Source organism: Lampris incognitus, chromosome 14, assembly GCF_029633865.1.
Source record: "Lampris incognitus isolate fLamInc1 chromosome 14, fLamInc1.hap2, whole genome shotgun sequence".
Lineage (NCBI taxonomy): Eukaryota > Metazoa > Chordata > Actinopteri > Lampriformes > Lampridae > Lampris > Lampris incognitus.
This window is the reverse complement of record NC_079224.1, coordinates 6565027-6589179: the sequence shown is the minus strand read 5'-3', so window position 1 is coordinate 6589179 and position 24153 is coordinate 6565027. Positions and strand designations below refer to the sequence as shown.

Below are 24153 nucleotides of genomic sequence, written 5' to 3'. Positions count from 1 at the left end.
TATATCTATCTAGCTCTCTCTCTCGATCTATCGCTCTCTCCATCTCTCTCTCTATCTAGCTCTCTCTCTATCTCGCGCCATCTCTTTCTCAATCTCTCTCTCCAACTCTCTTTCTCTCTAACTCTCTCTTTCTCTCACTCCATCTCTCTCTCTTTCTCTATGTCTAGCTCTATCTCTCCTCTCTCCATCTCTTGCTCCATCACTCTAACTCTCTCTCTATCTAGCTCTATCTCTCTCTCTCCGCTCTCTTGCCATCTCTCTCTCCATCTTTCTCTGTCTAGCTCTCTCTATATCTCTTTCTTTCTAACTCTCTCTGTCTGTCTCTCTCTCTCTTTCTCTATGTCTAGCTCTATCTCTCCTCTCTCCATCTCTTGCTCCATCACTCTAACTCTCTCTCTATCTAGCTCTATCTCTCTCTCTCTCCGCTCTCTTGCCATCTCTCTTGCCATCTCTAATGCTCTCTCTCTCCATCTTTCTCTGTCTAGCTCTCTCTATATCTCTTTCTTTCTAACTCTCTCTGTCTGTCTCTCTCTCTCTCTCTAACTCTTTCTCTGTCTCTCTCTGTCTCTCCCTCGCTCTCTCTCTTTCTCTCTCTCTATTCCCCCTCCCTCCACTGTTGGTAAATAATTCAACCTTTTCGCTGTAACAAGCGTTGGCCTTGATAGGAGAGTAGTACCTGTAGTTGGGATAAACAAGGCGGCCGGCCGCACCAGGGAAACAGAGGGATTTGGGCTTCATGAGGGGAGAGAAATAAGTCGTTTCCTTCTGAAAGGCAAAGAGTAGACTGCCTGACATTAATTAAACCCTATAGAATAAAGGTTATCTGAGGCCTAGCAAGGCAGAGACCGTGCAGGCATGATGCTGGTGTCCACCGAATCCTAATCAAGACCTCTTATTAAAGCACCATCACAGGACTCGTGCACATGTTGTGTATGCAGTGGGCATGTAGGAATATGTTCCAACATCAGTGGGAGTTTTAGGGGTTTATTGGTGCATTGGAATGCTAAAAGTTCCTGCAGCAGATGAATAACACCAGCATTTCTGACCCCTCGACCTCGGTGCAGATGCAAACTGACAACCCGTGTCACTAGTATTCAAGAAACAGCAGCAAAACAAACCAGCGCCCACCTCTTTGTTTTGCTGGTTTCTTGTTTGATCCACAGCCGGCCTAAAAAAAGACTGCGAGGGCGTCCATGTTTCTTAAAGAAGCGTTCCAGAGAATTCCATGTTTAGAAACCATTGTGTTGCCAACTGTGCTCTATGGCAAGATCCTCCCATGGTGCACCTGTGACTGAGTCACCTGACCTGAGCCTCAGCAGGGCACTCGGGTGCCATGGCTCATGTTTTACAAATTACCCAGGGGGCCATACACCACCTCTGTGCCCACATTTCCTCCCTGCTGCATGCACAGTGCGTGGGTTTCTATTCCCCTTGCCGGCGCCTCCCTCAGACAATGAAGAGCTGCAGAGATGACAGTCACCTCACTAACCCGGCAGCACCAAGCAACATACAAATTAAGAAGGGGAGAACGCACCGCCCTGACCTATCAGCTTCCCCTGTTTCCCCTGCATGCACACAGGTGACAAACCCAGCATGGCTCCGCTTACCAGGTGAATAGGGCTCTATGTGTTAGCATCACCACTCCAATGCTAACGCTAACATCTCTCTCTCTCTCTCTCTCTCTCTCTCTCTGTCTTTCTATCCCTGACTTTTCAACTTATTTGCATGCCAAATTTAATTAATTAAAGGTCACCTTATTTGTGATTCGCTTGAGATTTAAAGTAGCAAAGTAAGGCGGCCGTTGAAGCAGAGCCACGGTTTTTCTTATTAGCATGTCATCACATTGTGTGTGATGTGCTAGTGTTACAGCTGTAAGATCCCTCCTCTACATGAACACTGTAGTGGTAATGCCTTCCCTCTCACTGACAGATAAAGCTGCTGTCCTCTCGTCTGTAATAACCCAACGGAAAAAAAAATATAATTAGCTGATATGAATGTAGCTGTCAGTGATAACTGATATTGGGGGACTACTACATTCACTCCCCTGAATGATGATCCTTGAAATGGGTTCATCATTCAGTAAGCTGCTCATTATGATAGACGTGAGATTAGCCCGTGTAGGAAGGAATTTCAGTCTCACTGCATTGCATCGTGATATTCCCATGTAGCATTTTACCTTTAGCGTGGTGTGGACGCAACGCTCACAAATAAGGAGACTTGCAAACACAGTGATGCTCATTTGATTCAAGAGTCTTCATTTGTTACGTCTCAATATAAAAGTACAAGTACAAGAGAGTAAAACATACAAGTACAAGAGAGTGGAATTCTCGCGTTTTGGCTCCTCAACACTGCAGCAACGATAGTAGTAAAATAACAACAAAACAGAACAAAAAGCAGCAATAGTGTGTGGTGTATGTAGGGTGCTGTGTGTGTGTGTGTGTGTGTGTGTGTGTGTGTGTGTGTAGGCCCAGCCCTAATAAATATGCATGTTTGTATGTAGTTGTTTGTATATTTGAGTGTGTTTGTGTATGCCACACTACATCTGTGTGTGTGTTTGTGTAAACTGAAGACCCGCTGAAGGATATATATGTAATGACCACAGATGTTACATATATGTAATATACGTATGTTACACACACACACACACACACATATCGTTATATATAATGATGTATATGTTTATATATTATATATGTATATACCATTATATATAATGATATGTGTTACATATATGTAACACGCAAACAATATATATATAAATCTATGTATATAACGTTACATATATATTTAACACACACATATGTGTGCACATATATGTGTGTATGTGTATATATGTATGTATATGTATGTATGTATATGTGTGTATATCTATCTATCTATCTATCTATCTATCTCTCTCTCTCTCTCTCTATATATATATATATATATACATATATATACACATACATACATACATACATGCATACACATACAGGATGTGTATTTTTTCCAAGTGTTTTAATCATGAGATGTGCCATGGCACTGACGCCATGGAGCGATATTTCAGAAGCAGATTTCAAACGTGATTCTGATCATGTGAGATCTATTCTCAGGTCTGCCAGTATTGAACGGCGGATAATTCATCTGGGGGTGTTGGCTGGCAGTAATGTTGAGTTCCTCTCCAGAGAGACAGACAGAAATAGACTCCCAGGTTGTGGCGTGTAACTAAGTAAATGGTTACCAAGCCAAGAAGTGTTGGGCCTCTGTAAATAGAGACTGGATAGGTATTCATGGGGGTGTTGTGGACATGCATGGGTAAAGTGAACCGCATCGCTTTGTGATCGGAGTGCTGATAGTTGTGATTAAAGAACTGAAAGTTTTCCACCGAGCAGGAACATGTCAGCATAAAAACTTGTTTTTTTTTCTTCGGCCAAACAAACCTCGGAAAGTTTTGTGTGTGTGTGTGTGTGTGTGTGTGTGTGTGTGTGTAGCTGATAAATAGATAAACAGGAATAAATCAATGTGAAGTGATGGATGAATAAGTAAATTGCCCTGTAGTCATTTGTCTCGTTGTATTCGGGCTTTATATACCAGTCCTGCCCTGCAAATGACTGCGAGGGCAGCACAGGAGTGTCTCTAATCTGAGTTTGTGTGTTCTTGCCTATGCTTTGTGTGTGTGCGTGCGTGCACACGCTGGTGCCCGTGTGTGTGCGAGCTCGCTGCCTGTATATGTGTGCTAGGCGTTCCCAGAACCCCCAGCATTAAGATGTGGCGATGAGCTGCCGGGACACCGGCAGAACACAACACAACAAGGGGGAACAAACACAAACCCCTAAATCTGTCTGCCATTTGCGCTCGTATACTGTACACACATGTCACCAGTGTTCTGGCACAGTTACTGGACCAGGGAAGTGCTGGTCTGGGGCCTGGCCCATTCTCCAGAGACGGCCCCCACCCCCACCATCCTTCTTCCTGTGCAGTGTGTGGACACAGTCTGCAGCGACAAGGTTACACAACAGCCCACAGGCCTTCACTTTACGAAGACGATTATAAAAAAAAAACAAAAAACAGAGAACGCCATTAGTGATCTGTTAAGAGGGGAAAATAATTAGAGGGACTTGTCAGGGGTGCGAGAGATCAGACAAATCATGGGGAAGAAGCCGAAAACCTTGCCACAGCTTTGTTACTTTTCAGTTGGTTCGTTTCGACATTGATCCACCCTTCCATCTGTCCTCTTTTCCCCCCCTCACTCCTTCTTCCTCTCCCGCTCGCGTTTTCACTCTCTCTTGGATTTGGAAGTGGAGGAGCCTTCTGGCTTTTGACGGAGCGGGGATGAAGATGTTTATTCATCTGGAGGGTATTAGAGCCATGATTAAGGAGAAGAGGGAGCAGGACGGCTGATGCGACGTCTGCAGCATTCACTCACAGGCCGCCTGACAGATCCTGGCCAACACACCAGGAAAACAAAACAAAAAAAAAAAGAGAAGAAGAAGAATGAGAATGAATGAAAAAAAAAAGTAAAAGTGAAATTTGAATCTGCTGGCAAGGAGCAGAAGTTTTACCCCTCTTTCTGCCTCTCTTTCTCACTCTCTTCTGTCTCGCTCTCTGTCCTCGCGGCTAAACTAATTATTAATGAATGCGGTTTCTGTTGAACCTTGGAGAGGTGTCAGTGAGCCAGTCACCGAGGGTTCAGAAATCTTGACATTTAAGACAGGGATGCATGAAAATACATCGTCTTGCTTGAGTTGATGCTTGTTTTTGCTCTCCCCTTCCCTCCTTTTTTTCTCTTCAGGATGCATGTTTTCGTCTCCCTTTTGGGCTGTCTGCAGTTGTTCTACCACTGACAAGCCGGGGTGACATTGACGAGATATCAAATAGAGCCGGGGTGTATTAATCAGGCAAACCAGAGGTCATGGGTCAAGAGGCAGGGTCAAGGCTCTCCTTGCGAATGCGAATGCTAATGCTAAAGCTAACATACTAGCTTACTGATACACTTGTTTGTTCACACAGATAGATTCTTGTTCTTGGTGGCTTTCAGAAGTGAATAAAGATGTCTGTGAAATACTCTGTTGACGGGTATTATGCCATTTTACTGAACTTGTTACCTTTGCGGTCGGGTACTAAATGTTTAAAGGTAAATCCCAGTGTCAACGGTAGTCTTTGCTGAGTAGAATCATCATTCCCAAGTTTTATGAATGATCATAAAGCAAGTGGATTAGAGAGAATTTGATCTTCTTTTCCGTTCTCAGGGAGTGCTGCGCTTGTTTTTAGGTAATGGATAGTCTCTCTCGAAACTTGCCGAGCTAACCCCGTTTTAATGAAGGTGCCACAGAAATATGCTGAGTTACTGTATAATAACTCGGCATATTTCTGTAGCACCTATTTATTTTTCTCTTTTTAGCTTGACCATAAATCAGATTTCCATAAGTAACTAAGGGTGGGGAAAATACAACAACATCCAACTGAACTCAGTGAAGAGAGTGAGAAAATAATACAGCACCAGCAAACCACCGTGCCGCAGCATCTCTCATAGTGTCTTAGTGGCTGACTAGCTAGCTCACTGTCCACTGGGTCCTGTGCCTGGTCTGCCGCAGTGTTGAGGGAGCAGGGTGCATATGCACACACACACACACACACATACACACACACACACATATATACGTATACATATATACGTGTGTGTGTGTATATATATATATATATATATATATATATATATATATATATATATATATATATATATATATATAAATATAATATGCATTCACATACAGACTCTGCTGCCTATTGAAGCCCGGCCCAGCCCTGTCCCGGCTGGCCCAGTGCTCCATGAGAGTCAGAGTAGTAAGGCAGGTGGTGAGGGGTCATGCTGGGGGACAGATTGTCATCCTACTTCCTCTCGGGAGGCCCACTGTGGCTGCTGGTCCAGCCAAGACCTCAGGAGGAGCCTCCTTCCTGTTTGTGCCCTTGTCTACCTGACTTAGTCAACTGGCCGCCCTCTCCACAACTTCAGCCTCTTGGCTACAGCGTTTTGACACACGGCAGAATGATGTGTTTACTGGGCTTGTTAGGGTGTGTTTTGTTGACCTCTCCGTCAACATACACCATCCATTTGCAGATAGCCAGCAAGCTTATGAGTGAGGTGAAACAACAGCACATTACCAGACAGTTTGTCATCTCTGGCATGCTTTCAGGCTTTAAACAGCGTTGCTATGGGCTGTTATATGATGCTAATTCCGATCGGGAACACATCACAGCAAATTCTGAATTGAACAAAGACGCCGTCATTGTTTTTGAAAGGGTTTTTTTTTTTTTTTTTACACTAAGAGTTATCATTGATTTCAGTTCGTCCACATCTGTGGAAAGACGTCATTGCAGAGAGGGCACAGCCCCGTGATAAGTAATGGAATCCCTCTCTTCGCTGAGTCCTTGCTCCCATGGAAAGAAAAGGCCTAGTAAAGGATGACTGGCCGCCCTACTTTTCCCTTCTCTGGCCCACCATTTGTCTAACTTTCCTGGGACGCCGCTGGGGCCCTGTGATTTCTGGGACAGTGACCAAGTGCTCCTGTCTGAGCTGGGGGACGTGGGTAATGTGGACAAAGTAGTTGACAGTTTGCCACTTCCCCACGGTTGAGAGACAGAGCCGTGAGGGCCAGGATAATGGACACCCAGACCACAGAGACAGGACAGCGCTTGATGTTCCAACTTTGTGTGTCATGCCCTGTGTAAAAAGATCCCCACTGACCACGTCGTTTGGTATGTGTGTGTGTGTGTGTATCTCAGTGTATGCTGTTTTTCTGGTCCATGTGTCCATGAAGGAGTGTATGTCTAGCCGTACGCTCCTGTGACGGAGGTGTTACGAGGAGGCCGCACACTGTTGTGGTACCAAAAGGAAGGTAACCCTCTATCATCCACTTTTTTTCCTATCTGTCCAGCAACAGATATTGTCCTTCTTTTGTTTTCTTCTTGGGAGTCTCACCCGACCCCTCCCTCCCATGCGTCTCTTGTAGCGCAGCGCATTTGATTGATCAATTACAGGAAGCGAGTGGGGCCTGACATTTTTCAGATGACGTGTGAAGAACATTGTGCTTGTTAAGAAAGAGAGAACAAATGAGTTCACCTGAGTTCACACGCATTTTTTTTCTTCCAATGGCCTGTGATGGCCGGGCGAGTGGCCCGCCCAGGGTGTCTCCCAGCCTGCCAGCCAATGACTCGCCCTCGCCCTTTTTCGGGTGGTTTGTGTCTTCCTCAAGCTTGGGTCCTCTGCCAGAGGCCTGGGAGTTTGAGGGCTCTGCGCAGCATCTTAGCTGTTCCTAGGGCTGCACTCTTCTGGACAAATACCTCAGATGTTGTTCCTGGAATCTGTTGGAGCCACCCTCCCAGTTTGGGGGTCACAGCCCCTATTACCACTGGAACTACTGTGGATTTCACCTTCCACATCTGATCTAGTTCTTCCTTCAGCCCTTGGTATTTCTCTACCTCCTCATGCTCATTCTTCCTGATGTTCCCGCTTCCGGCGTGGGAAGATGGCAGCGCGAATTCACGTTTGCAGCGGCCTCACCCAGTACCGTCCATGCAGTGTCTTGGTCCACATCCGTGTTTAAGTTTTTGTCTTCGTTTGATGGCTGGGAGAGCTGGCACTGGGTCGACTGGGAGAGCTTGGTCTGCTGCGTCCTGCGGGCCCAGGTTCCACGGCCCTGCCTGGCGCTGTGCCCGAGGAGGAAACACTGAGGGCGGTCTGACAGGACGTGGAAGTGGGGCAGGCTAAGCTAACTGCTAGCCTGCAGACTAGCAGTTCCAACAGTCATCCTGGCTGGTGTTCGTTCTCTTGGACAGTGATTTTTTTAAAAAATTTTTTAGTTTGGATAAATGTGTTAGTTTGGATATATGTGTGTAGTTCTTGGATTTGTGTTTTTGTCTTTGTGTTGCACTGCTGTGGGCTGGGGGAAATGATATTTCATTTCATTTCATGTACATGAAATGAAACAACAAATAAATTGTTACTGATCCTAATTCCTGATGTTGCCGTCGCTCAGGATTGCGACATCGATCACTGCTGCCGTCTTCTGTTCCTTGTCGACCACCACAATGTCAGGTTGGTTAGCCAGCACCTGCGTGTCAGTCTGGAACTTGAAGTCCTACAGGTTTTATCTATCTATCTATCTATCTATCTATCTATCTATCTATCTATCTATCTATCTATCTATCTATCTATCTATCTATCTATCTATCTATCTGTCTATCTATCTATATAACTATCTATATACATATATATATATATAAACTTTGTTTAAAGAAACACTCAACGGTAGGGAAAGTGCTCAAAAAATGAGCAAAATATTGCAGTGAGTCAAGTAAATTCTTTATTTTGCTCCTTATTTGTTGAGCACTTTCCCTACTGTTTGAGTGTTTCTTTAAGCTGTCTCATAAAGAATTTACTTGACTCACTGGGTTATATATATATATATATATAAGTGTTGTTTGCCTTAGCACCTGTGCCGGCTAATTGCAGGATGAATTTGCAGATAAAATATTAGTTGCATGTGAAGTGAAAGGCTGGTGCAAGAGCCATGTCTGGTGGCCACCTGGCACTGCTTTTGAAGGCTTCTGGGAATGTTCACTGCTCCATTTTGACTGGATTTGATGTCTTTTAAACAGGAACATAGCAGGACTGCTGTGTGTAAAGCCTCGGGACTGGGTCGCTTCCAATTGCTCTGTGGGGTCCTGCGTCTACTGAAAGATTCAGTCATCTGAGAAGAACTGGAATAAGCCCCACAAAATTGAAACCCCCCTCACTCAGTCGGGAAGATTTGAATATTAGCTAATCTAAAGTCTCTCTAGCCACCTTCTATTAGATCTTAAGTGGCTGTGTCATGTACAGAATTGTACACGGTGTCGTGTTGTTCTAACACACATTGCTATTTGAATATCAGAATAGGAAATGCATCGAGATGACACTTGCATTGTCCCAAGGGAATGGCTCACTACTTTTCCCAGTAACTGTAAAAAGATCCCCTCTCTGAATACGAAGTGGGGTCATGGTGTTACATCAGACGAGTTGTCAGCTTTTTGTTTATTCAATGAATCCCCAATCCCCAATGTGCCACAAATACACTCACACAAACAGATCTCTTATGACAACCCCTATGTACAGATCTCCAGTGCAGCACACAGAAAGATGGAGTTTGGCGGCTGAAGGCACAGCCATCCTTTGCTCCACAAAGATGGAATTTGAACAAAGTCTAGTTAGCTGCAGAAGTGGCAGATGAGTGCTCACAAAAAAAATTTTTTTTTTAAAAATACACTACTGATAAGATAAGGTCTTGGAGCTGGATAAGGGTTTGGCTTCCTAAATAGGAAAGATGCTCTCTATTGCTGTCAGGCAGAGATAAGCCACCTTGAACTCCTCCCAGGACCTTAGACAGCAAGGTCCAGGTGCCAATGTTGAGTTATTCCCAACCCAACCCTGTTTTATTTTTACTTTGTTTTTTGAGTGTTTATGACCGGATAAAAATGCAGTAATCACCAAAGTCTATTGGGATCACTCATGATGTTTCACCGCGGGCTTGGGACAAAGATTACTGACGTCACATTTCCTCGTAGTGGAAGAAGTCAGAAGAAGTCAGTCACCTTTCTCGGAAAAGATGATAGATTTGAGATGAGCAGCTGTAATTTTGTGAAAGGTTTTTATCCTTCACAGGCAAAAAAATCAGTTAAGAAATGGCTTGAAAAAGCATTGGTGTTTTGTACTTGCCTAACTTTTATTTTGAAAACTCGGCATTTATTTTGAAAGCGCTTATGGTTACATCTTTAACATATTTGTGACTAGAAGTATATGTATACCTTCTGTCTGCAAATATATAATATATGATAAATTCAGAATATAATATATACAGTAATACTAGCTAATAGCTGGTCTTACGGGTTATTTATGACTCGCCTTCATTAAATCTCTAAATTAAAGCAACTTAATTTAATTTTAAACCCCAAATCTATTTTGCACGAAGAAACAAGCTGTCGTTCATCATAAACTGTGTGACTATCTGGGTTTTCCCTTTGCACAGAGCATAAAGACTGCATTTAATCAGTGGGCACCACTCGTTCTTACAGAGTCACATGACCCACACATGTCTTAGGGTCACACGTGACCCTCAGACCATCTCAGTACCCTGGTGGTGTACAGCTTTCATGGAAATATGAACAAAAACAGTGTTTGACTTGTTGTAATGTTGGGGTCACTGTAGGAGAAGTCATCACATTTCCGGTTGAAAAAAGATAGTTTAGAGTCTGGTAAACACTGGTATGGGTCATTTTGACCCGGAAGACAACAGAAGGGTTGAATATGTGTGTGTGTGTGTGTATATATATATATATATATATATATACACACACACAAACAAATGTTTTAAAACAAATCTGTGACAAAATATATATTTGCCATCACATAGTTGTCCACAATGAATGACTGTTAATTTAAAAGAAATGTATTGCAAAATCACTGTCTTATTTAAAGAAGTAGCACTGGTGACTGGCAGTGAGGACCTTCTTTAAAGGGGAGGCTCATTTGGGACCCCAAGCCTCAGTGCACGATTCCAAACGATACCCGAAAACCGTCTAATGAGGTCTGGCTTTAGAAAACGTGAGCCCGTCCTTTAAGGTATGTACTCAGGAAGGGAAGCGAGTGCTAAAAATGAACGTAGGAAGTTGGCGCTCGGAGAGCGGCGCGGGCCGACACGCAGACTTCAAAGACTCGCAGGCAAAATGAGGGTTTCGCAAAGTTATTTACGTTCTAGAAAATATGAGCGATGTTTTAAGGGACCGTTGTAATAGCCAGCGCTATTAACCTTTAATTTGAAGAAGAAGAACAAGTCTTTAATGTGTTCATCTCAGCAGAGGGCTCAAGTACCCTCTTACCAGTAAACGCAACCCAGCAGATGTCAAACAGATTTAAAGCTGTCCTCTCTGTGAGCACTGAAAATGACTTGTTTTGTTCCAGATAAGAGACATTTAAGACAGAGAGAGAAAGAGCTAGGGAGGGAGAGAGAGGGAGAGAGAGGGAGGGAGGGAGAGAAAGAACTCCCAGAGAGAGACAGGCCCTAAGATGGAGGTCTTCCTCCCAGGACGTGACAGGCTGTTGGCTGGAGGATGCTCAGGAAGGCCTTGGCAAACCAACAAAGACAGCCCTTCAGCTGCAGGGTGTAGTTTTTCAGGCCCCTGCATCCCCTTTGGCAGCGACACAGAGAGTGTTGGCGTGCACAGGCCCCCGGCCCGAGAGACAGGGAAGTAAGGCCCATTCTTTTATTTACTCAGGCTGCTGAAGCCTGGGCATTTCTTGTCTGGGTGAAGGAGGAAAAAAACAAGTCTCTCTCTCTCTCTCTCTCTCTCTCTCTCTCTCTCTCTCTCTCTCTCTCTCTCTCTCTCTCTCTCTTTTCCTCTTGAGGTCCCCTGGGGTAGCTCGCGCTTTCATCTGCAGTTGTTCACACACTTGTCTTGGGCCATGTGTTTGCGTCTGCGTACTACTGTACATGTGTGCATGTGCACAGTACAGTATGTGTTTTGGATTTACCAATGTGTGTTTTACTTATGTGTGCAAAACTGCAACTCCGTAATGGAGGAAGCGGTGGAACCAAAGTCGTACCTGTCTCCCGGCCTCGGAGGCCTCGGATCAGATTCGATTCCCACGTATTCATTCGGGGGGGGGGGGGGGGCCATCGCAGAAGACCAGTTTTATTTTCAACTCGTAAGCCCGAAGCAAGTTGTCCGACTCGCGGTGACTGCAGCACCCGTAAAAGACGACGTAGCTGCGGCAATGCATTTCGGGATAAAAATTAAACTATTAGTCAAATCAGTATTATCCAGAAGTGATCGGAAACTGTATATATCATACCCTCAGTGATTTAGTATGTGATTTGGTGTACTGTATGGGATTTCCATCTTCACCCCCCCCCCCAAATATGGTTTTATGTGAGTGTTTTGGCATCAAATAAGGGATAATGTAAATAATCTATCCGTCAAGGAAAGAAAAATGCAAAAATGGCATCTTAATAGCTTAGTAATATCTCAGGGCAAAGACATTCTCATTTAAGACGGTAAAATTACGTTAGCCTTGTACACAGGCCCATTTGTTTGTTTGTTTTATGCTATTGTCTCCAAGCCAAGATGTTTGACTGTAAGGCATTGGCTGGGGTCATTCTTCTTGCACTGTCTTCTCCCATACCATGGGAGGCTGTGTGAGAGAGGGCAGATCCGCCCCCTCTGTGGAGGAGGGCATACCACTGAGTCACCCATCCTCCCACCAACCACAAAGACAGAGCGAGAGAGAGAGAGACCAACCACAAAGACAGAGAGAGGGGGAGAGAGAGAGAGAGAGAGAGAGAGAGAGAACGAACTAGTTCAAGCAGGCGAGGTTTACTCCTTGAGTGAGATGTGTGCAGAGTGGGCGCTGTGCCAGGGGTGGGAGGTTTCCGGGAGGACCACGTTGTGGAGGTGGGCCCTCAATGTGCCGCTTTCAGCAGTTTGGAGGGGCAGGGGAATGGCCTCCGACCCCATCTGTTTCCTGAAGATAGGCCCTGATGGGGGTAAGTGCTCGGAGAGGGCATGTTATCCTGACAAAGGGCAGATCTCCCAGCAAAAACAACAGAAAGAGGGAGAGAGAGAGAGAGAGAGAGTGAGACTTGGATTTGTCAGCTGAAGGAGGGTGCTGAGGCTGGATCCTGGAAAGAGCTTTATGCTTTTCCTTCGACCCTCCCATAAATCTTTGCAGTTTCCTCTTGTTTTTCCCGTTCAAAGTGCTGGCCTTTTGACATGATTTTTTTTTCCTTCTGAAGGGGTTGGGATTACGTTGTTTTATTTAGGTAAGGAAGTTCACAGCACTTAGGATTCGGCAGCGGGAAGAAGTGGCCGGTAACCTTTTGAACTTGTGGAAAGTGGGAAAGTGGTGTTCTGTGTTTTCCATTCATATCGTTGCACAGTGCACTGCTGGAATGGAATGTCAGCAAAGAAGAGATTCAGATGGGGACACATTAAAGTCAGTGCGATAGGAGTGGGGGTGTATTCTCAGTTGTCTGACGTTCCCTGGTCATTCCCTGCACCTGCTTGTCCTTGGGTTAGGTACTTTTGTTGCTCTGTCCTCCTCCAATATCCGTTTCCCTGGCCCCTGCGCTCTGCCCCCCAACCCCTCAGACTGGCATATGCCACTTCTAGCCATCTAGTCATGGCTGCCTCACGGGCTAGCTTAGGCTGTGCTGACAAATATGGTAATAATGTGTATTCAATAATCTAATATCTATTGATTGATGCTCTAAAAGAACCATATTTCATAGCATATCATCAGTTTCCCAATAAAGAGACTTGTGCTCGAGGCAGTGTATAGCTATGGTTTTGGGGGTTTTTCTCCCCAATTGTACTTGGCCAATTACCCCACTCTTCCGAGCTATCCTGGTCGCTGCTCCACCCCCTCTGCCAATCCGGAGAGGGCTGCAGACTACCACATGCCTCCTCTGGTACATGTGGAGTCGCCAGCCGCTTCTTTTCACCTGACAGTGAGGAGTTTCACCAGGGGGACGTAGCACATGGGAGGATCACGCTATTCCCCCCAGTGCCCCCTCCCCCCTGAACGGGTGCCCCGACCGACCAGAGGAGGCGCTAGTGCAGCAACCAGGACACATACCCACATCCGGCTTCTACCCGCGGACACAGCCATTTATGTCTGTAGGGACGCCCGACCAAGCCGGAGGTAACACGGGGATTCGAACCGGCGATCCCCATGTTGGTAGGCAACGGAATAGACCACCACACCACCCGGACGCCCTTTTCCGTGCTTCTTTTCCCTTGTCTTGAGGTCATTTCAAGGCTTCTTATTTTTCAAAAAATATTCCGGTAATTGTTCAAGAATAATAGAAATGTTCTAATTTACCTCATGCCGGGCTTACATCTCGAAGCACAGCCATTGCCTTGTGTTGGCTTTAAATGTCAGAGATTGCTTTTTGAGTCACAGTGGGTTAAGCCATTACATGGCCACATACAAGGTTAATTGTACTGAAAGTATTTTACTTTTCCTTTCCTCTAATTATATTTAGAATTGCATATTTAAATATAACTTTTTGAATAACACCCCAGGAGAGCTATCGTTTCTGGTACAGGAAAAACGTCTACATTGCAAAGACATGTAAATTCACACACTGCTGTCCTCTAATTACCATGAGGACTAATATCACAATGGACATTCTCTGTTCAACACAGTGCAGACAAATAAATTGCTAATACAGCATAACAAAACACCTTTCTGTCTCCTTTTCAAGCCCCCTCTAATCTGTGTCTGACCCCTTTCCTGTGTTATTCACTTGCACGCTGTCCAACCCTTTCTCACTGTCTTTCTTTCTTTCTCCCTCTTTGCAGATAGTGCTGATATTGAGGATGATCCTTCATGTTCTTGGCCTGCATCATCTCCCTCCAGTAAAGACCAGACTTCTCCAGGACACTGTGAGGACTATGATTTCGGCGAGGAAGAAGGGGGCCCTGGCTTGCCATACCCGTGCCAGTTCTGTGACAAGTCCTTTAGTCGCCTAAGCTTCCTGAAGCGTCACGAGCAGAGCCACGGTGATAAGCTCCCTTTTAGCTGTACCTTCTGCAGCCGACTGTTCAAACACAAGCGTAGCCGAGATCGTCACGTGAAGTTGCACACCGGTGACAAAAAGTATCACTGTGGGGAATGTGACTCTGCCTTCTCCCGAAGTGACCACCTAAAAATCCACATGAAAACCCACGCCTCCAACAAACCTCATAAGTGCCCCGTGTGCCGCCGTGGCTTTCTGTCCTCCAGCTCTCTCCACGGCCACATGCAAGTACACGAAAGGGGCAAAGATGGTGGCAGCTCAGGCCTTTCTAGGGCTGATGAATGGAAGTTAAAAGAGACCCGCAAATGCAGCCGCTGTGAAGAGGGCTTTGATGTCCCAGAAGACCTCCAGAAGCACATTGCTGAGTGCCACCCTGAGTGCTCTCCATCAGAGGATGGAGGCCTAGGTGCACCCCTGCAGTGCATCTACTGCCATGAGCCCTTTAGTGATGAGGGCACCCTGCTGACCCACATTGACCAGACCCATAGCCGTGACAGAAAGGGCCACTCCTGTGCTATCTGCTCTGAGCACTTCCTGTCTGTTGAGGATCTCTATGCTCACATGGATGTCCATCAGCTCCCTGAATCCAGTAACCATAGCAACAGCCCCTCACTGCTTACAGTGGGTTACACCTCTGTTTCCAGCACCACCCCTGACTCCAACCTCTCTGTTGACAGCTCCACCATGGTGGAGACAGCCCCAACCATACCCAAGACAAGAGGGAGAAGAAAGAGGGCTGCCCAGCACACATCTGACATGGGAGGTCGTGCTTCCAAGCAGCCAAAGATCTCCTACAGTTGCATCTATTGCAACAAGCAGGTATTCTCCAGCTTGGCTGTGCTTCAGATTCACCTGCGAACAATGCACCTAGACAAACCTGAGCAGGCTCACACTTGCCAGTTTTGCTTGGAGGTCCTCCCCTCCTTATTCAACCTGAATGAACACCTCAAGCAGGTACACAATGCAGAGGACCATGCTGCCCTGCTAGCCAGCTTGCCTGATGCGCTTCTTCAGTGTAACTTCTGCCCTGAGGTGTTGAGTGATCTCAACGCTCTCCAGGAGCACATCCGCTGTTCCCATGGTTTTCCCAGCCCTGTAGCCAAGGAGAGCAATGCCTTCTTTTGTCCCCAGTGCTTCATGGGGTTCTTGACCGAGGCTACCTTGGAAGAGCATGTCCGGCAGACTCACTGTGATGGGGGAAATATGCGTTTTGACTCCCCCCTTGCCGTTACTCCCAAGGAGCCTATTGTGGAGGTATATTCCTGTTCCTACTGCACCAACTCCCCTATATTCAACAGTGTTTTGAAGCTCAACAAGCACATTAAAGAGAATCACAAGAACATTCCACTGGCGCTGAACTATATCAACAACGGAAAGAAATCTCTGCGCACTCTCAGTCCTTCTTCTCCAATATCTGTGGAACAAACTGCCTTACTGAAGCAAGGCAGCTCAGTCTCTCGCGCTACCAGTGAGTTCATCTGTAATCAATGTGGTGCCAAGTATACCAGCCTTGACCTTTTCCAGACTCACTTAAAAACTCATCTGGATGGCCTGCAGCCTCAACTCACCTGCCCTCAGTGCAACAAAGAATTCCCCAACCAAGAGTCCCTGCTGAAGCATGTGACCATTCATTTCACTATTACCTCCACTTACTACATCTGTGAGAGTTGTGACAAGCAGTTCACCTCAGTGGATGACCTACAAAAGCACCTTCTTGACATGCACACATTTGTGTTTTTCCGTTGCACCCTGTGCCAGGAAGTGTTTGACTCCAAGGTGTCTACCCAGCTCCACCTTGCTGTGAAGCACAGCAATGAGAAGAAGGTGTACCGTTGCACCTCCTGTAACTGGGACTTCAGGCATGAGACAGACCTGCAGCTGCATGTCAAGCACAGCCATTTGGAAAACCAGGGTCGTGCTCACCGCTGCATTTTCTGTGGAGAGTCTTTTGGCACAGAAGTGGAGCTGCAGTGCCACATCACCACCCACAGCAAAAAGTACAACTGCCGCTTTTGCAGCAAGGCCTTCCATGCCATTGTCCTGCTGGAAAAACACTTGAGGGAGAAGCATTGTGTGTTTGAGGGCAAAGCCCAGAACTGTGGTGCCAATGGCTCTACAACAGGAGGTGGAGAGGGCCAGTCTAAAGAAGATGCTGACTTACAAGGCCTCCTGACCAATAGCCATGGTGGAGGGGCAGCAGGAGGGTCTGTGGTGGAGTCCCAGAACAGCCGTGATGGCAGTGAGGAGGAGGTGGACACTGCAGAACCCATGTATGGGTGTGACATCTGTGGGGCCTCCTACACCATGGAGTCCCTCCTCACCAACCATCAGCTGAGGGACCACAATATCCGCCCTGGAGAAAGTGCCATGATGAAAAGGAAAGCAGAAATGATCAAAGGCAACCACAAGTGTAATGTCTGTTCTCGCACCTTCTTCTCAGAGCCTGGGCTGAGAGAGCATATGCAGACCCACCTTGGGCCTGTCAAGCACTACATGTGCCCCATCTGCGGTGAGCGTTTCCCCTCTCTGCTCACCCTGACTGAGCACAAGGTCACCCATAGCAAGAGCCTGGACACTGGCAGCTGCCGCATTTGTAAGATGCCTCTACAGAGTGAGGAGGACTTCCTGGAGCATTGTCAGATGCACCCTGACCTGAGGAATTCCCTGACAGGCTTCCGCTGTGTGGTCTGCATGCAGACTGTCACCTCCACACTGGAGCTCAAGATCCATGGTACATTCCACATGCAAAAGACAGGCACCATGTCCACCAACCACCCTATGGGCCGTAACACTGCCCTCTCCCAGAATCAGCAGCACCACCAGGCTCAAAAGTTCTTTAAGTGTGCCTCCTGTTTGAAGGATTTCCGCTCCAAGCAAGAGCTGGTGAAACTGGACATCAATGGACTGCCGTATGGCCTCTGTGCATCCTGTGTGACAGCAGCTGGCTCCAAGAGCTCCAGCCCCACAGTGAACGGAGGAAGGCAGCAGCAACAACAGCAGCAGCAGGGTGGAGCCACCAACCCAGCAACGACTACAGCTTCATGGGTCCAGGGGGAGAGTCTCAGCCCCGGGGGAGGGAAAGGAAAGGTTGCGTCTTCATCGTCCTCATCCTCCTCCACATCCTCATCAACTGCTGCCAAAACACGATGCTCCAGCTGCAACGTCAAGTTTGAATCTGAAGCAGAGCTGCAAAACCATGTCCAGACGGTGCATCGGGAACAAGCAGGGGACAGCAACAGCGGGCAGCTCAGAACTCCCCAGGTGTCGCCCATGCCCAGAACGAGCCCCTCACAAACTGAAGAGGTATTTTGAAAATAAATCCTGTTATATTATCAGATAGACAAACATATGTATCATGCTGTACTTCGACTTTCTGGGTGATTTTTCACGTCGGCGCTGTAGATTTGAAGCGCTAACCAACTATTAATTCTTAACAGTGCTGAACAATAATTTCTCCCCCCTCTTGGTATCGTTTGCAGAAGAAGACGTACCAGTGCATCAAATGTCAGATGGTGTTCTACAATGAATGGGACATCCAAGTCCACGTGGCCAACCACATGCTGGGTAGGAATTGATACTTTTTGTTTTTCGCCTGATTTCATGACTGTCTCTGTTGCAGTCCTGCAGTCACACTTTTGATCTGAGAAAATCCCAGTGCAACTTACCGATGTAGAATTCTGGACACATATTTGGATGATGTATCTTAGCATTTCCAGCCTGCTGGGATAGACTCCAGCCTCTCGCAATCCTGAATTTGACTAAGCAGGTATAGATAATGGATGGATGAATGGACAGACAGATGGAGGGATGGATGATTTTTAAGTCTGTGATATTAAGATGCAGTCAGTGATTTTATGTAACAGGTCATCTGTATAAATTTGTATAAACAAACTAGCAATTTTTTTGTTTTTAATGGAAATTCACATAATTTTTATATAAAATCAAAATATATCGGTTTGCACCAAAATATTTTTTTCAAATCTTTCTCTTTTTTTTTTCTTCAAAGAATTATGCGAAACACGTCACCAGATAGGTGATGTTATTTGAAGTTTTTCACTTCCAACTGGTTTCCTCATGGGTTTGCAATTTTTTAAACTGAGCATTTCCTTTTCTGCATGCACACGAATAGTTACATACGGTACGTGAGCATGCATGCTATGTTTGCATGTTTCCACAGTCTCTAGGCCAAACGGTTTAAGAATTGGATGTAGTCAGAACCATCTGTAGTAGTCAGATTAATTGGAAAATGTTTACATGCCAGTCCAAAATCTTTTGAAAAAAAAAATGGAAATATGTATACAAAACACAATGGTTCTTGTTTGTGCTTAAGATACTTGTAAGTGTATTAACAAAAATGTTGTTATCGGGGCGTCCGGCTGATGTAGCGGTCTATTCCGTTGCCTACCAAACACGGGGATCGCCGGTTTGAATCCCCGCGTTACCTCCGGCTTGGTCGGGCGTCCCTACAGACACAAATGGCCGTGTCTGCGGGTGGGAAGCCGGATGTGGGTATGTGTCCTGGTTGCTGCACTTGCGCCTCCTCTGGTCAGTTGGGGCGCCTGTTCGGGGGTAGGGAGAACTGGGGGGAATGGCGTGATCCTCTCATGCGCTACGTCCCCCAGGTGAAACTCCTCACTGTCGGGTGAAAAGAAGCGGCTGGCGACTCCACATGTATTGGAGGAGGCATGTGGTAGTCAGCAGCCCTCCCCGGATCGGCAGAGGGGGGTGGAGCAGAGACCGGGACGGCTCGGAAGTGGGCTGCAGACTACCACATGCCTCCTCCCATACATGTGGAGTCACCAGCCGCTTCTTTTCACCTGACAGTGAGGAGTTTCACCAGGGGGACGTAGCACGTGGGAGGATCACGCTATTCCCCCCAGTTCCCCTCCCCCCTTCAAACAGGCGCACCGACCAACCAGAGGAGGCGCTAGTGCAGCGACCAGGAGACATACCCGCATCCGGCTTCCCACCCGCAGACACGGTCAATTGTGTCTGTAGGGATGCCCGACCAAGGCGGAGGTAACACGGGGATTCGAACCAGAGAGCCCCGTGTTGGCAGACAACGGAGTGGAGCGCTACGCCACCCGGACGCCTGGAATTGTTGCATTTTGATGTGTTTTGTGGTTTGCTCAACTGATCTTTTCAGATGACTGCACTTTGAAAAAAAAGGAAGTTGTTTTTTTTTTTTTTTTGTTTAGTTGAAAATGGTCTGTTGTTAAAGGGATGACACTGACTGACCGGGATGGAGTCATCCCTCAGCACAGTGACGGGAGTGTCAGGTGCCTTCGCAGCACTCTTAACCCACGTCAGCGTCAGCACCAACCATCGCCTCTTCGAAGTGTGCACGCTTTAGTCGTGTTATTTGTATGCAGGCGGAGTAATTTTGTCGAGAGTTAGACAATTGGAAAACAGGTTTTCTTGCCTGCGGTAAGTAGGCGTCTGAATTCCGGTCTCACCTTCCTTTATTCATTCATTTATTCAGCTCGTTTGGCGGCTCTTTCATTACACTGCATTATCTGTTGTCTTCGGTGGGGGAGAGACTCATTGATCTGGAACCAAACCGCCTCTCTGTTTGGGACACGCTTCCAGGCGCAGGTGAATTTAAACACGGCGGGCAATTCTATCAGGACCGGTAGGCAATTCTATCAGGGACACACTGTTTGTGCATAAACAATCAGAGGCATGTGATTTGTGATTTTGATGCTGCAGTGTATGTGCAAGGGAGGGAGACAGGGCTGTGAGTGTGTAGGTGTGTGTTTTGTATTCATCTTTGCGATCTGCTCTCCCACTATTCTACTGGGGGTGCCTAATACAGTACCATGCCAGCATTAGTCCTTTCTCTCGCAAAGGCAGGCACGGAGCACACTGGGAGGGTGGAAAACAAACCCCCCTACTGGTTATTTTATGTCTTTCAGCCACACAGGCGCACAGTTCCCCCCTAATAGTGGAATCCAGACAGCTTAAGATAACAGGAGGATAGGTGATTGGGTTATTGTCTGATGTCTTTCTTCTCCGATTCTCTGTTGTTTTGTTTTCGACGTGATGGTGACTTTCATCAACTTCCTGAAAATTCGTTTAGTCTATTTCATTTGTTTTGCAGTTTCTCGTCCCCCCCCCCCCCCACACACACACACACCTTTTTCTACCCAATTGTATTTGGCCAATTACCCCAGTCTTCCAAGCCATCCCAGTCGCTGCTCCACCCAGGGGTGTAGCACAAAATTCTGGGCCTTATACATAAGCTGTCTCTGTGGGCCCCTTTCCTCTTTTGTCTCTCACGCATCACTTTACTGAGTTCTAGCATACTGTATATTATTTACATCACAGTACTTTAATCTGTTTTAACCTGACTGAACCTAACCTAACCTAACCTCAACCTAACTTAACCTAACCTCAACCTAACCGAACCTAACTTAACCTAACCTCAACCTAACTTGACCTAACCTCAACCTAACCTAACCTAACCTCAACCTAACTTAACCTAACCTCAACCTAACCGAACCTAACTTAACCTAACCTCAACCTAACTTGACCTAACCTCAACCTAACCTAACCTAACCTCAACCTAACTTAACCTAACTTAACCTAACCGAACCTAACCTCAACCTAACCTCAGCCTAACCTAACCTCACCTCAACCTAACTTAACCTAACCTCAACCTAACTTGACTACCTTGCAGTGATGAAAACATGACTCTGTGCTTGCATCAGCAGTCACTCGTGACAGGACTAGATGAGCTGCATGGAGAGATGCCCGTGAGGGGCGGACTAAACCATTTTGCACCTTTTGTGAGGGGTGAGAGGGGCCTCGGAGAGCCTCCACTATTTTCTTTAAGTGCCTCAACCGATGCGTTGAGGCAGTTTTAGCTGAAGCGATGACACTAATTAGCTAGAAATACAAATTTACAAACCAAAACAAACTTTTAATTCCAGGCTTCCCAAGTGCCTCCTCCCTTCTGGGCCCTGGTAGGTCCTTCCCCTTTCTCCCCCCACTACAACGCTGCTGTTCCACCCCCTCTACCGATCCGGGGAGGGCTGCAGACTACCACATGCCTCCTCCCATACATGTGGAGTCGCCAGCCGCTTCTTTTCACCTGACGGTGAGGAGTTTCACCAGGCGGACGTAGCATGTGGGAAGATCACGCTATTCCCCCCAGTCCCCCCCCCCCCTGAACAGGCGCCCTGACCGACCAGAGGAGGCGCTAGTGCAGCGACCAGGACCGTCCTCACATCTGGCTACCCGCCCGCAGATACAGCCAGCTGTGTCTGTAGGGACGCCCGACGAAGTCGGAGGTAGCACGGGGATTCGATCCGGCAATTCCCGTGTTGGTAGGCAACGGAATAGACCGCCACGCTACCTGGACACCCCAAAAAAACCCCCCCAAAACTGAAGTTTAAAAAAAGAAAACAATCACTTAGTGCGTAATAGAATAGATATACAGAAGTGAAATATATGTGTCACGGTGGTCGTGTCTCCAGAGCTTGATATGCCGAGGCCCTGCTCCCTCACGGAGAATATGGTTAAATTTGGACCAGCCTGTAATTACTGCAAAGACAATTTGGGCCAAAAATACAGAAAAATATACTCATTTGGAGAAGCGCTAAATACCTCCTCTCCCTGAAAAAAGGGACACTTTCTCCTTTTAATGGCCATCTGCACAGAAGAGGGGAAACAGGGGCCTGGGGTCATCTCCGCTCAGCTGTCAGCGTTATTAGCGTAGGTAATGGAGCAGACGCTGGATTCATAGGGGTGTTGTTTTCGTCCGTGCCCTGCTCCGCGGTGTCAGTTCACACTGATAACTCTATATATAGTGATGTGGCGTGACATAACCGTAGTGCTAAGTATATGGAACAACAAAACCTGAGCCTGGTTCACCCAGACAAGTCCATCTTAGCTGCCTTTGTAATACAATAGTCTCCCTAAGCCAAGTGCACTCAGCCTCCCTCCCTCCCTCCCCCCCCCCTTCCCTCCCATTGGACCGGAGAGCTTGCGGCTGCCTCTTCTGTATGACTGCCAGCACATTTTGATGCATGGATATTATGCTCCGATGATGACGGTCCTAGTTCAGACAGAAAGCACAGCTCTGGTGCCGAGCTACTCGACATTTAGTATGTTAATGGAGCTAAATGAAAGCGAGGGAGGTGGCCGTGGGTGCAGAAGGGTGTGCTGGAAGACCGGCCCCGGCCAAGCCTGTGAACGGCCCCACGTGTCTTAAGATGGAGACCGCAGCCTGCTAGGGCCCAGATGGATCAGTACACATTTGCTGTACAGCTGGTCGCTCTGTTTGGGGACCTGGTGTGATATTCCTATGGAGAAAAAAATGATATCGCCACCATCCAAGGAGCAATTTAATAGCAGGCCAGAAGACAGCTGGCCACTCTTTAGTTTAGAGTTTTTTTGGCATGGCACACTTACAGAATTGAGGGTGTCCGATCTTCCTCCGGAGACACACAGATTTATACAGCTTTCAGCTGTTGTCGCTGTCAAAATCTTTCGTTTCGATTTTCCTTTGTTTGAGATTAAAAAGCAAATCATCCCCCCCCTCCCCCCCCAATTTCGCCAGAGTCGTCCGTTCTAATTGCAAAGGACAAAACGTTACAGATAGCCGCGCTTTTACGAAGTTGTGTGTTTTTTAAAGAGTATCTCTGAAGGTCTTTCATTGTCACATAAGCCCGTTTGGGTTTATCAGCGGGGCGTCGGGCCACCCCAGCGCTTCACTTTGACCCCACTGTGAACTATGACATTTGGAGCCTCATGGGGAGCCCATTTGGCCCATTTATCGCACTGTTTCAAATGTCCCCGCTCGGATTTTCAGAAGGCTTGACATGTTTTGAAGCGGGGACTCTCCGTCTTAGAGGCTTTTAAAGGTGAGAGGGGGGCTTTTGGCTTTTCCCGTCGTGGCATTGTTGATCCGCTTCAAGCTGCTACGGCCAAGGTAGCGGCGCTCGGGAAAGGACATCCGCAAACAAACAAGCCGAGCGCGTTCCACAAAGTGGTTTCGGGGGTCACCTCTACGGATTTTTTTTTGGGCGGGTGACAGCGCCGAGCCCGAAGCCAAGTCGGGGAGGAACCTTTTCTCACAGAGAGGGGCCGGTGGCCCGGCCGGCCCAGGTGGAGGCGGGGGGGGGGGGCACTGGAGGGGTGGAAAGGTTCGGGGGCGGAGAGGGAAAGGCACATTTGCTGTACAGCTGGCCGCTCTGTGTGAAGCAGGCACTGTGGGCCGTTACCGAGCTGGAGAGGAGAGCGAGGGAGAGGCCTCTAGCCCTCCTCCAGTTTCTCCTCCTCCTTGTCCTTTCATTCTCTTTACCTCTTTCCTCCCTCCCCTTCACTGATTCACTTTCTCTCTCTCTCTCTCTCTCTCTCTCTCTCTCTCACTCCCCCTCTTCACATCTACTGTGTAGCGTTCCCAGATTCCCGATAAGCGACGCTCCGTCCTGGCTACATGAGCCCTTCTTGGTTGTTTATGGCGAAGCGGACGGAGGAGGCACGCTGTACTTTGGAAGTATTTTTAAGCTGAAAGCCTTGTTTTCTGGCTTTCTAAGGGCCGCAGATTATCCCC

At 47.1% G+C, this 24153-nt stretch overlaps 1 protein-coding gene across 4 annotated transcripts in view; it reads left to right on the top strand.

Moving 5' to 3' along the window:
• LOC130124161 (zinc finger protein 521) overlaps window positions 1-18502 on the top strand; it is a 63355-nt gene extending 44853 nt beyond the window's left edge. For all 4 annotated transcript variants that reach the window (XM_056293607.1, XM_056293606.1, XM_056293605.1 and 1 more), the window contains 2 exons: window positions 14377-17897; window positions 18074-18502. In XM_056293607.1, coding sequence (XP_056149582.1) covers window positions 14733-17897; window positions 18074-18169 — 3261 coding nt within the window. In that variant the 5' untranslated portion in view covers window positions 14377-14732 and the 3' untranslated portion in view covers window positions 18170-18502. The remainder of the gene's footprint in view (window positions 1-14376; window positions 17898-18073) is intronic.
• Window positions 18503-24153: the final 5651 nt, after the last annotated feature.